At 41.9% G+C, this 13,405-nt stretch overlaps 1 protein-coding gene across 3 annotated transcripts in view; it reads left to right on the top strand.

Moving 5' to 3' along the window:
- Positions 1 to 13,405, top strand: part of CHTF18 (chromosome transmission fidelity factor 18) — a 52,294-nt gene that overhangs the window by 37,954 nt on the left and 935 nt on the right. Inside the window, exons 19-21 of one of the 3 annotated variants that reach the window (XM_012543221.3) lie at positions 4,500 to 4,644; positions 9,035 to 9,172; positions 12,886 to 12,943. In XM_012543221.3, coding sequence (XP_012398675.1) covers positions 4,500 to 4,644; positions 9,035 to 9,172; positions 12,886 to 12,943 — 341 coding nt within the window. Of the gene's footprint in view, positions 1 to 1,843; positions 2,183 to 4,499; positions 4,645 to 9,034; positions 9,173 to 12,885; positions 12,944 to 13,405 lie in introns of those variants that run through there. The other 2 variants (XR_002769539.2, XM_031945738.1) reach the window with 2 other exon arrangements.

Genomic DNA, 13,405 nt, shown 5'->3' on the forward strand with positions numbered 1-13,405 from the left:
CTATTCTAATTTTTAAATCTTTTTGGGTTTGGTTCCTTGCCCTCTGAGAAGTCATATGAGAAATTTTCGTTGTGCCTGTAAATTATCACATTGAGAACTTCCCAGAGACCAACAGGCCAGAATATAGATCTTTTGCATGCTGTTTTAAAAAATTGTTTTTAGAAGCCCAAGTATCTTATTGGCATTCTGTCTAGGATTCAGAAGCATTTACCTAGTTCCTTTTTTTCACTGCCTTTAAAATGAAGTTGGAATTAATGGGGAGTCTCTCCTCATGTCCCGAAGGCTCAGAACACTAAAGAAAGAGAGATTTGGCCGTGTCCAGTGCCCATGGGCTCACTCATGGCTGAGCAAGGCTCATAGAGTAATAAGCTTTTCTGCCATGTCCTCTTGGCAGGTCAGAAGGCCAAGGACTTCTGGCACTCCATGGTAGGAAGCAGATGGCCAACTAAGCCCCAGCATCCCATTTATCTTCATTCACGTGGGTTTTAAACACTCTCATTGCCTTATGCCTTCCCCCTTGAGCTAATCTCCTTATTCCTGTACTTAATCTTTAATTCCAAGGACTCCCTCTGTCTGTCTTGCTTCTCAATTTCCTAGAAAAAAGATCCCTTCTCCTTTTCATTTTCTTCACTTTTCCCAACTACAATGTCCTTCCTTTCTCCTTTTCTCTCCCTTTCTTTTCTGGCTACTGAATTCTAATCCTCCCTATCCCTCAACATCCCTAAAAACACATAATCTCAGTGCTGGAAGGAGCATCAGGGATCATTGTGGGCCAATTCTCTCATTTATAAAAGGGGGAAACTGTGACCTGGAAGGGTGAAATGCCTTGCCCACTAGCATATACTGAAGTGATGACAGAACCAGTACTAGAACCTGAAACTGTTAACTGTGCAATATTCTTTCCCCTCTATCATGCACCCCTAAAATCTCATAGGACTTTGAACCTTTTGGTTCTGCAAAATCAAAGGCAGGCAGTTAAAGGGGAAACAAAATAATCCCCAGGAGTAGTATTTGGGTCAGAACTCCCTGAAGGAAAACAGCACCTTATCTTGGCTAATTGATCCTGTAATTCTATGTAATTCTTATTGATCCTATGATTCTAGAGTCTTTGCATGGAAAGAGACCTTTGGAGATCATATGATCTAACCCTCTCATTTTACATTGAGCAGACTGAGCTTTGCAAATGTCTGAATGAGGATCTGAATCCAGTGCTCCTGACTCCAAGTCTGGCTTTCTTTCAACCACATCACATTCTTGTTTCTTAGCGTTCTAAAGACTTAGAAAAGCAGTGACAATTAGAGACTTAGGGGAGGGGAAGCTTTTCATTTAGGCAGGCAAGGGAAAGAGAGAAGAGATATTAGTCAGAAAAGCATTCTGATCCGATTTTGTCATGGACAGGACATAGTCACCTCAAAAATGACTTTTCCAAGCTATGCTTTCGGAGCGAATTCTTTTTTCCAAATCCCTCCACTCTGGATTCCACTAAGGGGCTTAGTGACAATTCCCACCAGAAAGGTGATTGGTTCTTGGGGCTGGGAGCTTTCCGGTTTGGAGTGGATGGTGGGGGTGACCCACATTGTCATTGAAATCTAGGAATCTGCCTTCCTAAAAGTCACCCATTCAGGCTCAGAGCTTCAACTACCCACCTCAAGTCTAGACAGGTATCTATGGAGCTGGCCATGCGAAAGCTTTGTCAGGTGAAGAGTACAGAGCTTTAAGTAATAGAATTATGGTTTTCTTTTCTCAGTGAAGGGGTTTTGGGTGGGGGGGAGGCAACCGCCAAGAACTGTGTGCAGAAGTTGGGGAGCTGATACCAGGGGCTACTGCTGTCCCTTTTCTTTAGACGCTGACTGGGGAGCCGCTGGCACTATACCCCAAATGTTCCAGGCCCGGTGCCACGAAACCCTGTTCATCACTGACTGGGGTATGCCTCTGGCTGTTGCCCTGATCCTTTTGGGGCTGATCTACCTCTGTATCTATCTTCCTGCCATCCTGCAGCATCACTCGGCTGTAGTTATGGAGACAGCTCAGAATGTCACGGAGGAACTCCATGCTGGAGCCCTGGGATTTGCCAGGGAGTAGAGGGTACTCTGTCCCTCTCTAGGCACAAGCCAGTAAGGGAGAAAGGGTGAGTGGCCTGGACCTCCATCCAGTTACAGGAGTCCATCTGGAGGATGCTCCAGCAGCCATGTGAGTGAATAACCCTGTTTCAGTTCCTACTTCACTTTGTAAGGAGTGCCTGGTTGTTAGGACTAAATAGGATGCTGAATGACCTTTTCAAAGTGCTTATGTTGTCAGGCTTTGTTCCTTCAGACCACACTAATCAGGAGTGAGTGATCATTCAGACAGAGCAGGACTAAATGGTATCTTTGCAATTTTATCTCTGAAAAAAAGGGTATGCTAAGGTTTTTCAAGGGTGAATGTTGAAAACTCTCTTTGTGGTGTGTTTTGAAAATAAAAAATTATTAAAAATTTTTTTTAAAAAGAGACGATACCGCCCCCCCCCCAAAAAAAAAAAAAAAAAAAAAAGAATGTGCAGGTTAATAGAAAAAGCCAGATCACAGAGATGGGTTTTAAATACTTTAGGGAACAAACTTTTTAGATACCTTTGCATCCAAATGCTGTGTTCGTTATAAACTTTATCAAAACAAGCCTGGCAAGATCTCTTTCCTTTCTTCTTCCTTTTCTCCTCTATTATATCCTTTTTTCAAATACCTTTCTTTTTCCTTTTCCTTTTCTTTCCTATTTTCATTCCTTTTCTTTCCCTTTTTTCTTTTCCTTCTCTGCTTCCCTTCCTTTCCTTCTTCCTTCCCATTTTCCCTTCATTCCTTTAGCCACCCCTCCCCATTTCTGTTCAGACACCTCTATCTTTCCTCCTCTGTCCTAGCCCTACGTCTACCTACCTACCTAGTCCATATCGTCCCCCTTACTATCTGTAAGATATGTATAAATGCTGGCAAAGGTGGGTAGTTTCCAACCTGTGTAGACACAGAAGGTATGCTCTGGCTGTATCTTCCAGCATAACTTTGGTATCTCTCCTCAAGGCCGACTAGGAAGTTCTAAGAAAAAAAAAAAAAAAACTTGATTCTGGGTCTGATTCTGGCTCTCTCACAAATGATTCACTGCAGCCCTGAAGCTGATTCTGGGAATGTTTGCAAGGGCTCTATTTTTCAATTGCATGGGCACCATGATGTGTTATTTAGGCTGCGTGGATGTGGTTATATGTGCTGATGTGCATATTTTAAAAACAGCTTATTTGCGAACTAGCCATTGGAGTCTACCCCCAAGTACAGAGAGAAGTTTCACTCTGAGGCTTCAAACAATGAAGTTAATGTTTCTAAACTCTTCTTTGGTTGGAAAACAGTTACTTTCAGAAGCATCCTTATATTTACTACATGAGTGCAGGTCCATCCTCCTTCCATGGATGCACATCCCATGCCTTAGTATGCTGGGTCCAAAGCCAAAAGGACCCCATGGCGTCAATCTTTTGGAAATATGAGCTTTTCTTGGAGATGAGTCTCTAAATCCAGTTAGTCTGGTCCTCAAACATTAAACCTCCACGCCACGCCACAGTCTGTGTACGCTGAATGTCTCCTACTACGGAGCTCTCACCAGAGCTGTCATTCTGAGAGTGGAACTGAAGTTCAGTAATCATTCATTCTGTGCTGGGAACAAAGTAAAAAGTTAAAGAGATCCTGCCCTCCTGAATCTTGCCTTCTACTCAGGGGACATAACTTGTATGCAAATAAGTAAATACAAGATAATTTGAAGAGGGAGAGACTGAACCCTTTAAGTAATAGATTATGGTTTTCTCTTCCCAGTGAGAGGGTATTGAGGATGGCAACAGCCAAGAACTGTGTGCAAAAGTTGAGGAACAATTAAGTAAATAAAAGATAATTTGAGGAGAGAGAATAAACCCTTTAAGTAATAGAATTATGGTTTTCTCTTCCCAATGAAAGGATATTAGAGATGGCAACAGCCAAGAGCTGTGTGCAAAAGTTGGGGAGCAAATAAGTAAATACAAGATAACTTGAGGAGAGAAAGAATAAATAAACCCTTTAAGTAATAGATAAGCCCTTTGAGTAATAAAATTATGGTTTTCTCTTCCCAGGGAAAGGGTATTAGGGATGGCAACAGCCAAGGACTGTGTGCAAGAGTTGGGGAGTTGATACCAGGGGCTACCATTGTCCCTTTTCTTGAGAGGAAAAATGGCTTTCTTCTTTATATACATGTATTTCTAGCACCTAGCATAGTGCCTGATGCAGAATAGTTAGTTACTCACCTGATGCTTATGGATTCACAGAGGAAATGGTGTGTGACCTGAGCCAAAAGGAGAAAAATATTGAGAGATGGAGATGAGAAAAGCTTGGCTTGTTGAATTTAGGGGACAGTTAGTCCAGTTTAGCTGGGGCTAGCAGCAGATGGGCCACCCAGGGTCAGTTGGGTCTTAGTTCTGCTTTCTCCTGTTTTATTCCCTTCCCTTCTCCCCAAACTACAAGGAATATAGAGGAGGTCTGCCGGTTCCCCGATCTCCCTGCCCGCAAGCAGCTGACCTATCAGACTAAACAGCTCATTGCTCGGGAAATTGATCTGGAGAAGATGAGGAGAGCAGAAGCTTCCATTCAGGCTCGATACGGTGGCCCGGTGAGTAGGCTGGACACCACGAACCCTGGTTCTCTCCCCCATGGAAGGGGAGAGGACACTTGGATTGGCCAGGGTGGAGGATGGAGATGGGAACCTCCCTCCAGTGATCCACAGGCAGTGATGAGTAGTTCATTGTCTTTCCCTTTCTTTGGCCTTTGGCACTGACTTCTTGAAAGGGAGCTCGGAAGACTGCCTCCTGACGTCCCAGTTTGTTTTGTCTGAGTGCAATTAATTTGAAAGGATGCCCCAAATTTGAGTGTTTTCATTTCAGGCCCTGCAGACCACCAGCTCTAGTTTTTTTGGAATGCACTGGGTAATTCTGGGAAATGAAGCCCCTGCCCCATTGCATTGGGACAGATTTTCAATACCAAAATCAAGGACTGACCTTCACGGAAAGTGGAGCCAAGATAGCCTGGGCCATAAAATTCTAAAATTACTAGAGATCATCTAATCTATTCCCCATTAGAGATCTGAATTCCTCCTGTAACAGCTCCAACACACAGTCATCCAGCCTCTCCTGAAAAACCTTTGGTAAGGTTGGGTGCAATTTTACAAGTGATTTCCAAATTTGTAAAAAAAATTATGAAAATGCAGGTTTGGCAAGGATGGAATCTTACTATCTTATTGTCAACATATTCCTTTTTCTTGAACCAAAATATGCCTTCCCATACCTTCATCTCCTGTGCCCCCTCAATATTAATCCCACTCCACTTTGTAAAACTAAGCCTTTCCTTGTGTACAGTGTCTGGCACACAGCAAGTGTCTAATAAGTGCTTGCTGATTGATATCTAATTCCCCATGATAGCCTTCCAGATAGTGGAAGACAGTTCCCATGTTTCCCTAATATCTTTTCTATCCTGAAAGCTTCCCTAGTTCCTTCAGCCTTATTTGTCAATCCTGTACTTATTCGTCAGTGATCTTCCTGAGATGTGATTTCTCCAAACAATATATTACTTACAGGGGGTATCTGACTGTGGCAGGTCACTGCCCCCCTCCCCTTTTTTAATTACCATATCATATTGAGCCTTCAACCTTACTCCCCATCCCAGACCTTTCTCCCATCCCCAGCCCTTTTTACAATCACAGAATGTCCACCTGAGCCGTGCGGTAAGGATTCCAGGTAAGCAGTCGGACTCCTGGAGCTCCGCAGGTCGTCCTGGGGGTGCACACTTAAGGTGGATTAGAAATTACTTAACTTATCCTCCTCCCTGGATTTCTTTTTCCTTTCCTATTTAGTGACTCACAGCAAAAACCTCCTCCCTGGTGCATCCAAGGCCAGGATAATTAGTCCTTCCGAGGCAGCATGAGAGCACGCTTGTCAGCAGAAACCAGCATGGAAGGCTGCCAGGCTAAAGCCCCGAGGAATTTTTGTTTGCATCATGTCTTTGGGGAGACATGGGGGCTGCCTCGGCCTGCTGCCCTCGGGGGTTGGCCCAAGTGCAACAACGGGTTTAAAGTTCTCCATCTCGCATCATCAGAGATTGTAAGAGATTAACTGGACCATGCACTTGGCAAGATATTAGCCTAAGGAAGACAAGGTTAAAAAGAATGCCTGTTGTGTCCCAGCTAAAATAAGAAACAACTTTTAACTTTCACAGGGTGGAAGAATAACGTGGTAAAGTAGCAGACAGTGCCCCAGTTTGGGAGCTGGAAAAGTTGGATTCTGGTCCCAGCTCTTTTCCTGGGTAGCTTTTTGACCTTAGATGAAACTACTTCTCTCATCATCCATTTCCTCATTTGTAAAATTGCAGGGATGGACAAGGTGATCTCTAAAGCTCCTTCCAGCTCTGATATTCTGTAATTCTAGGAGCTAAACTCCTGATGCTTCTGTTTAATGGTGCATCAATTTAACTGGCAGCTCTTGTCCTCCATGGGGAGTTATTAATGCACCCAAGCAAATAGGCAACCTAGAGAGGTAGTTTTAATGTTTATATTTATTGTTTTGTATCTAAGGTTAATGAAGTGGGTTTTGTTTTCTTTTAAACACGGTTGGTATGCTCAGAGTCTCTAATGAAGACAGCTACATAAACAGCCTCTTAAACTAAGAATCAATGTGGGTACAGTGCATTAATTTGTTGATTCTTGATGGACATTAAGTAAGACCATTTACCATCTCAGAAATATAGGATACGTAGAACTGGGCACCATGATCAAGATGGGCCCAACTATCATGTCTTTTCTTCTCTGGGTTAAACATTCCCATTCTTTCCTGAACCTCAGAGCCAGTTATCTTTTCCCTCAGTTTACTAGATTTGTATGGTTGCTGATTTTTTGTGGTCCTTTCTATGTTCTTTTTGGAACCTGGCACACATTATGAGCTCTGTAGAAAAGCATACCATATTTTTTTCCCTTTTGGTTTGACTTTTCTTGCATAACATGACAAATATGGAAATATGTTTAAAGGAATTGCACATATTTAACCTATATCAAATTGCTTGCTGTCTTGGGAGGTGGGGAATAAGGGAAGAAGAAAGAAAAATTTAGAGCACATAATCTTGCAAAAATAAATATTGAAAACTATGCTTACATATGTTTGGAAAAAATCAAATACTATTGAAAAATTTTAAAAAAAGAATACAGTAGGTTCTGCCACAATCAAAATAATAATAATAAGTACACTATAGTCTAGGCTCCTGGACTGGTAAGTCAAGTCAATGTGACCTTAGACAAATCTCTGCCTTGTGAACCTGAGAGTTTACATTCCTAAATTATGGCTATTGAACAGAATAATCTGGAAACTCTAAAAGTATATACTTCTTAAGTTGGGAATGGGGAAAAACAACAGGAAAGTGCTCCGAATAGTTAATATCCCTGGGTGTCCATTAGATTATTGCACATTAAGGGTCCAAGACTAGGCCCTTCTTTCCCAGGATTGATGCCCTGGGACAATTGATTGTCAGCACTCACTGTATCCATTTCAATCCCCTCCTTGTAGAGGTAGGGAAATAAAACGCTGCCCAATAACTGTTCTGCAGAGTAGAACTTGATTTGGGATGATCCGATCTGCCAGGCCCTAGCCTTTTGTAGACTTGGGGTTTATCTAACTATAAAAGAAAGGGATTGGACACATCTCCAGGTCCCCTTGCTAGCTCTGTGTACTCCAGTGATCTCCTTCCCACTTACGAGGTTCCATTTTGCTTTGAAGCTGCTTGTGTAGACCTTGTATCTGCCTTTCTGATTCTACTCCATTATTCTCTCTCAAGTACAGTATCATGGAGAATTGGAAAATGTTTCACATGGTCTTCCTCCTCTAGCTGTTATACCTCTTGTATATAGTGATTGAAAGTATGTTTAATTCTATACAGTTTGGTTGTCTCATATGGAAGTCTCATTTCCCCTGCCAGCCCCAGGAACCCACCTTCATTCAATTCATGGACTCCTTGTTAGTGGTATAGTTATAATAGATAGAGGGTTGTCAGAAAGGCTTGGATCTCAATCCTGCCTTTGATTGTGATTACACATCTTGGTTATGTATCTCCCTACTTTATATATATGCTCAGTGTCTCCCCACTTTAATTCACCCCAAGTCTCTAAAACTTAATTATTATAAATTACAGAGAAGTTGTTCTACGTTGGTAGAAGAAATTACAGATTATAGAGGTTATTACAAATTATGAAAAAATTGTTGGTCTACATTGGTAGGAGAAATTACAAATTACAGAAAGTATTACAAATTATAGAGAAGTTGTTGGTCTACGTTGGTAGAAAAAAATTACAAATTACAGAGATTATTGCAAATTACAGAGAAGTTGTTGGTCTACGTTGGTAGGAGAAATTACAAATTTTGGAGATTACTGCAAATTACAGAAAAGTTTTTGGTCTCCATTAGTAGGAGAAATTACAAATTACCCAGATTATTACAAATTACAGAGAAGTTTTTGGTCTACATTGGTAGGAGAAATTACAAATTATGAATATTATTACAAATTATAGAAAAGTTGTTGGTAGGAAAAATTACAATTACGGAGATTATTACAAATTATAAAGAAGTTGTTGGTCTGCATTGGTAGAGACATTTCTTGTCAGAAATCTCCACACCTATGAAATCATACAACCAGATTACCATTACCATTTGGGAGAGGACTATTTGGTGCTAGAAGAGGTAAGTGTTTCTGTTTCTATCCTGTAGACATTCAGAGTATAAACTATCACAAAAGTTTTCTGAAAACTGATTGACTGGTCATCAAGAAATGGAACCAGAATCCCAAGCCTCAGACCCTAAGTTGCCATTGGTAACCCACATGTGCATATCCTGGTGCATCAGAATCCCTAAGAGGGCCCTTAGTAGTGCTTGGTGATGGGGACTTGGTAATTGTCTGTGGAGTGAGTGGTCAGGCTTCAAGGTGTTCCTAAAATCTCTCTCATTCTACTTTTCTCCTCCCTCTAATAGACAGACAAGGAAAGCCCTTTGGTGATGGAGAACCCTCAGGTCAACAGTGGGGAGAAAGGGACACCCGTTGCTTCCATCCGGAACCATGAGCAGCGTCTGGAGCACATCATGAAGAGAAAAACTATCTTTGATGAGAAGGTGAGTTTGAAAGATAGAGATGTAGCTCTTCCTGGCTCAGAAATGACTTGCTGGGTGACCATGACTCAATTCTTACCCGTCTCCGGGTCTGTTTTTTTCTCTATAAAATGGAGATCATGATGTGTGCTTCAAAAATATCTAGCATGTAAAAAAAAAAAAAGATCTAGCATTTAAATAACGTCCACTAAGGTCCAGGTGCTGCCAAATGTTATTACCTGACTTGGTTGTCTCAACCACCCTGAAAGGGAGTGCTGTTTTTAATTCTTACTTTATAGAGGAAGAAATGGGCAGTCAGTGACTTACTCTGATCACAAAGCTAATTAGTGTCTGAGACTAGATTTGAACTCAGGCTCCCACCTGCCTGCTGAACCTCTCTACCTGGATTGTCTTGGATGCCCCATCTCAAATCCAATATGTCCATCACTGAACTTGTTAATGTTCCCAATTTTTTTTTCCTATTTTTGTCAGGCTTACCATTCTTTCGATCACACAGATTCTCTACCTAAGAGTCATTCTCGGATCATTTCTACTTTCTCTTCTCCCTCTCCCCACCCCTTTTCCAGTCAGTTGTCAAGTCTCATCAGTCCTACTTCCTCAGCATCTCTCCCAACAATCACTATAGACTAGGCCATCACCATCTCTTACCTGGACTGCCGTAACAGCTTCCCAAATGGTCCCCTTCTCTTCCACATCCCACTGCCCAACTTGAGAAGCATCCCTTCTGCCTGTTGCCTTTAGGTTAAGAGGCAAGTTCTTAACTTAAAACACTTTACAAGGCCAGTGACACTTTGGTGTTCTACGTACATTCCGCTATCAGCACAGGCTGTCCCTCATACCGGGAAGGCTTTCCCTTCACCCCATCTCTTGGAAACTCCCTTCCTGATCAGCTCAGAAGCCACATACTTCAGAGACTTCTGCTGTTTGATTAATATACTTACTCCATCACCCCCCTGTCCCACCACCCCCATCACTTTGAATATCTTTTTTTTTTTAATCCTGCATTTACTTTTCTCGGAACATGTTAAATCCTCACCAGTAGAATATCAAGTCTTTGGGGGCAGGTACCGCATTACCTTTGCATTCCTATACAAATTCAAAGCTTGAATATAAGCTAAGGAATTTAGACTTTATCCTTCATTCAGTGGGGAGCCATTGAAGATTTTTCATCTGGATAGAGACATAATCAAAACTGTTTCCTTGATGTTGGACAAGGGCTGTGAAAGTTCCTTAAACTTAAGACATTTCCTAGAGCTATCCTTCTTGCCTTGTGTTGTTAGAAGCCTGATTTTATTTGTGTCAAATACTCTGCATCCTAATCCTGCTTCAGCATAGATGCTTGAGTGGAGGGCCTATCCCTAGTCCAGGAGGAAGGCTAGACTTGGGGCCAGAACATGGTTCAGGGTTTCTGGAGAACAAGGCTCTATTTGTACCCAGAAAGAGAACTATGGGGACTGAATGTGGATCACAACATAGTATTTTCATCTTTTTTTGTTGTTTTCTTGCTTTTTTTTTTTCTTTCTCATTTTCCCCTCTTTTTTTGATGTGATTTTCCTTATGCAGCATAATAAATGTGGAAATGTTTAGAAGAATTGCACATATTTAACCTGTATTAGATTACTTGCTGTCTAGGGGAGAGGAAAGGGAGGAAGGGAGAAAAATTTGAAACACAAGGCAAGGGTGGATGTTGAAAACTCTTTTCACGAATTTTGAAAATAAAAGGCTATTATTTAAAAAAAAAAAAAAGTAATAAACTACGAACCATTCTAATGCTTAAAAAAAAAAGTCCAGAAAAAGTTAATTTTTTTTTTAAAAAAGGAAGAAAGAAAAGAGCAGAGCTTCTACCTAGATGGAAAAATTTCTATCCTGTAGGAAGGTAGTAAATGAGGGCTTAGTGTGTGTACTGTTAGTAAAGGACTCCATCACTCACCATCTTTCCTTTCCTGAGGAGAGGGGCTGGAGAGAGTAGGAGACTCAAACCTTCAGGGAGGTCCGAGCCAAAAACAAACAGTGCTTCCTAAAACCTGCACACTAACTCATCCCAGCTTGTTGGAGTGCTGAGGGTCTGGGGGAACTCTTGGGGAGTAGTCCTGGGATTTATGGTAATTGTGTGCATTCCGGAGAGCTGCTGTGGGTGGGGGGTGCACAGGGGTTAGAGATGAGGGGATTTGCAAAGGATCTCCCCTCCACCAAGAAGTGAGAGACTTCGTCCTTTTGATTTTGCAGCCCAGTGAGAATGAACAAGAGGGCAGCTATAGAAGAGCACCAGCCTTAGAATCAGGAGGATCTGAGTTCAAATGCAGCTTCAGACACTGTGTAATTCTGGACAAGTCACTTAACCCGGATTGCCCATCCCAAAAAAACAAATAGAGAACGAACAGGACGAGCTTAGAGGAGTAATACCCACCAGAAAAGAGAACAACCTTTCTAGAAATATTATTAGTCTTGGGATTTTGAGGGGAATGTTGAGTGGCTTGCTTAAGATCACATAGCCAGTAAATGTCAAATGTTTGAGGCTGGATTTGAACTCAGATCCTTCTGAGTCTATTGCTCTTGGGATTTTGTTGCCCTGAATTCTCTTCCTGGGCTCTTAATCCCAGAACTGTGTGGACTAAGTGGTATAATAAAAAGATAATAATATGATGAAGGGGGGGGAGCATTTATTAAGTACCTACTATGTGCTACATTTACAAATGATTGTAATATTAATTAATAATAATTAACAGATGTTAATATCATTTGCCAGGCCTGTGAAAACTAGAACCTAATCCCTACTCAGCTTCCCTCAGGGTATGAGGCTTGGTAACAAAGATGGAAGGAAACCCTTGGGCAGCTGTAAAGTACAGGAGATATGAAGGATGTGATTGCTATTAAGAATCAGAGGGCCTTGATGAATCAAAGCCCATCTGCCCTGCTTGCAGTACCCTCCTGTATTTCCAGGGCCAGATAACAATGATAATCATGAGATTATATTTGGGTCATGAGCTGTGATTATCAAGCACTTTGACCTCACTGTCTCATTTAATCCTCCTGGGAGGTGGACTGCACAGATGTGATTCTTCCCCATTTTACAGAAGTGGAAACTGAGGCCCAAGTAAAGAGACCTGCTCAAGTCTCAAGGGTGACCTCAACCTACTCTTTGTTCCCTTCCCCAAAGACAGTGGTAGAGGGAAAGCAGGGAGGGGGCACCTGGCTAACAGATGTTGCCTTTGATTCCTTTAGGCAGAACACAGTTAATCTCTGTTGGGGTAGGGAGGGAGGGGATCATTTGTTGGTGGGGGAAGGGGAAACAGACACACCACACACACTCACTCTCTCTCTCTCTCTCATTGATTTAATCCCCCCCAAGCAGAATTCCGTCCCAGGATATAAGATTTAAAAATTTCAGGCTTACACAAAAGATGTTATTCTTGATTTGGGGTATTAGAGTAGGAGGGGCTATGAGGTATGTATGAAAATTTAAAGGGTGGGCAAAGGGGGAGAAGAGAAAAGGATTTAAAGGGTGACTTTCAGGAATGGAGAGAGAGAGAGAGAGAGAGAGACTCTTTAATCCCTAGAGAAATGAATTTGCCTTCAGACCATTTGTTCACTTAGGCAGCTGGGAGGATAATGATATTAAAGTCAGTTCTCTTTGGCTGGTCTAGATGGGTTTTTCAGACAAGTGAATGCTGGGCTGTACTAGAAAATGATTGAACCCCTCTGTTTTTAATCCTTAGCCGGAAAGAGATTTCTTTGGCCGTGAGATAGTGAGGAAGGTTGTCACTCCGAGTCAAGGTACGTGGAATGGGAAAGAATGGGACCCTTCCTGTGGGGGGAAGGGAGGAAATTGTAGGTGTCAGGGAGGGAGGTGGGGAAGGCCAGATGGGACCCATGAATGTTAATAGGGTTTTCACCTCTAGAGTCACTGAATTGCTCTTATTTGCTAAGGGCAGAAGTCTCCCTTTGAACAAAGAGGAAATTGGAATCAGGGAGAGTTTGTTGTTGTTTTTTTTTTTTTTTTTTAAACGTACAGCAAGATGTCACCACATTGAAAGAGAAAGAATTTAGAGTGTTCAGATTAGACAATCAGGAATAGGAGAAAGGATTGTTAATGGTTTCCATAGGCCCTCTAAGATGGACTGTTGGCTTATGTAGGCCCCCTCCATTTCACTGTATATCGTTCCCCTTCCCTTCTTCACTTAAAATTTGGGATCTGAGGAATCCCCTTTCTGACCCCTGAGGCTTAGAAAATGACCC

The sequence above is a fragment of the Sarcophilus harrisii genome, chromosome 1 (assembly GCF_902635505.1).
Source record: "Sarcophilus harrisii chromosome 1, mSarHar1.11, whole genome shotgun sequence".
NCBI classification, from domain to species: Eukaryota; Metazoa; Chordata; class Mammalia; order Dasyuromorphia; family Dasyuridae; genus Sarcophilus; species Sarcophilus harrisii.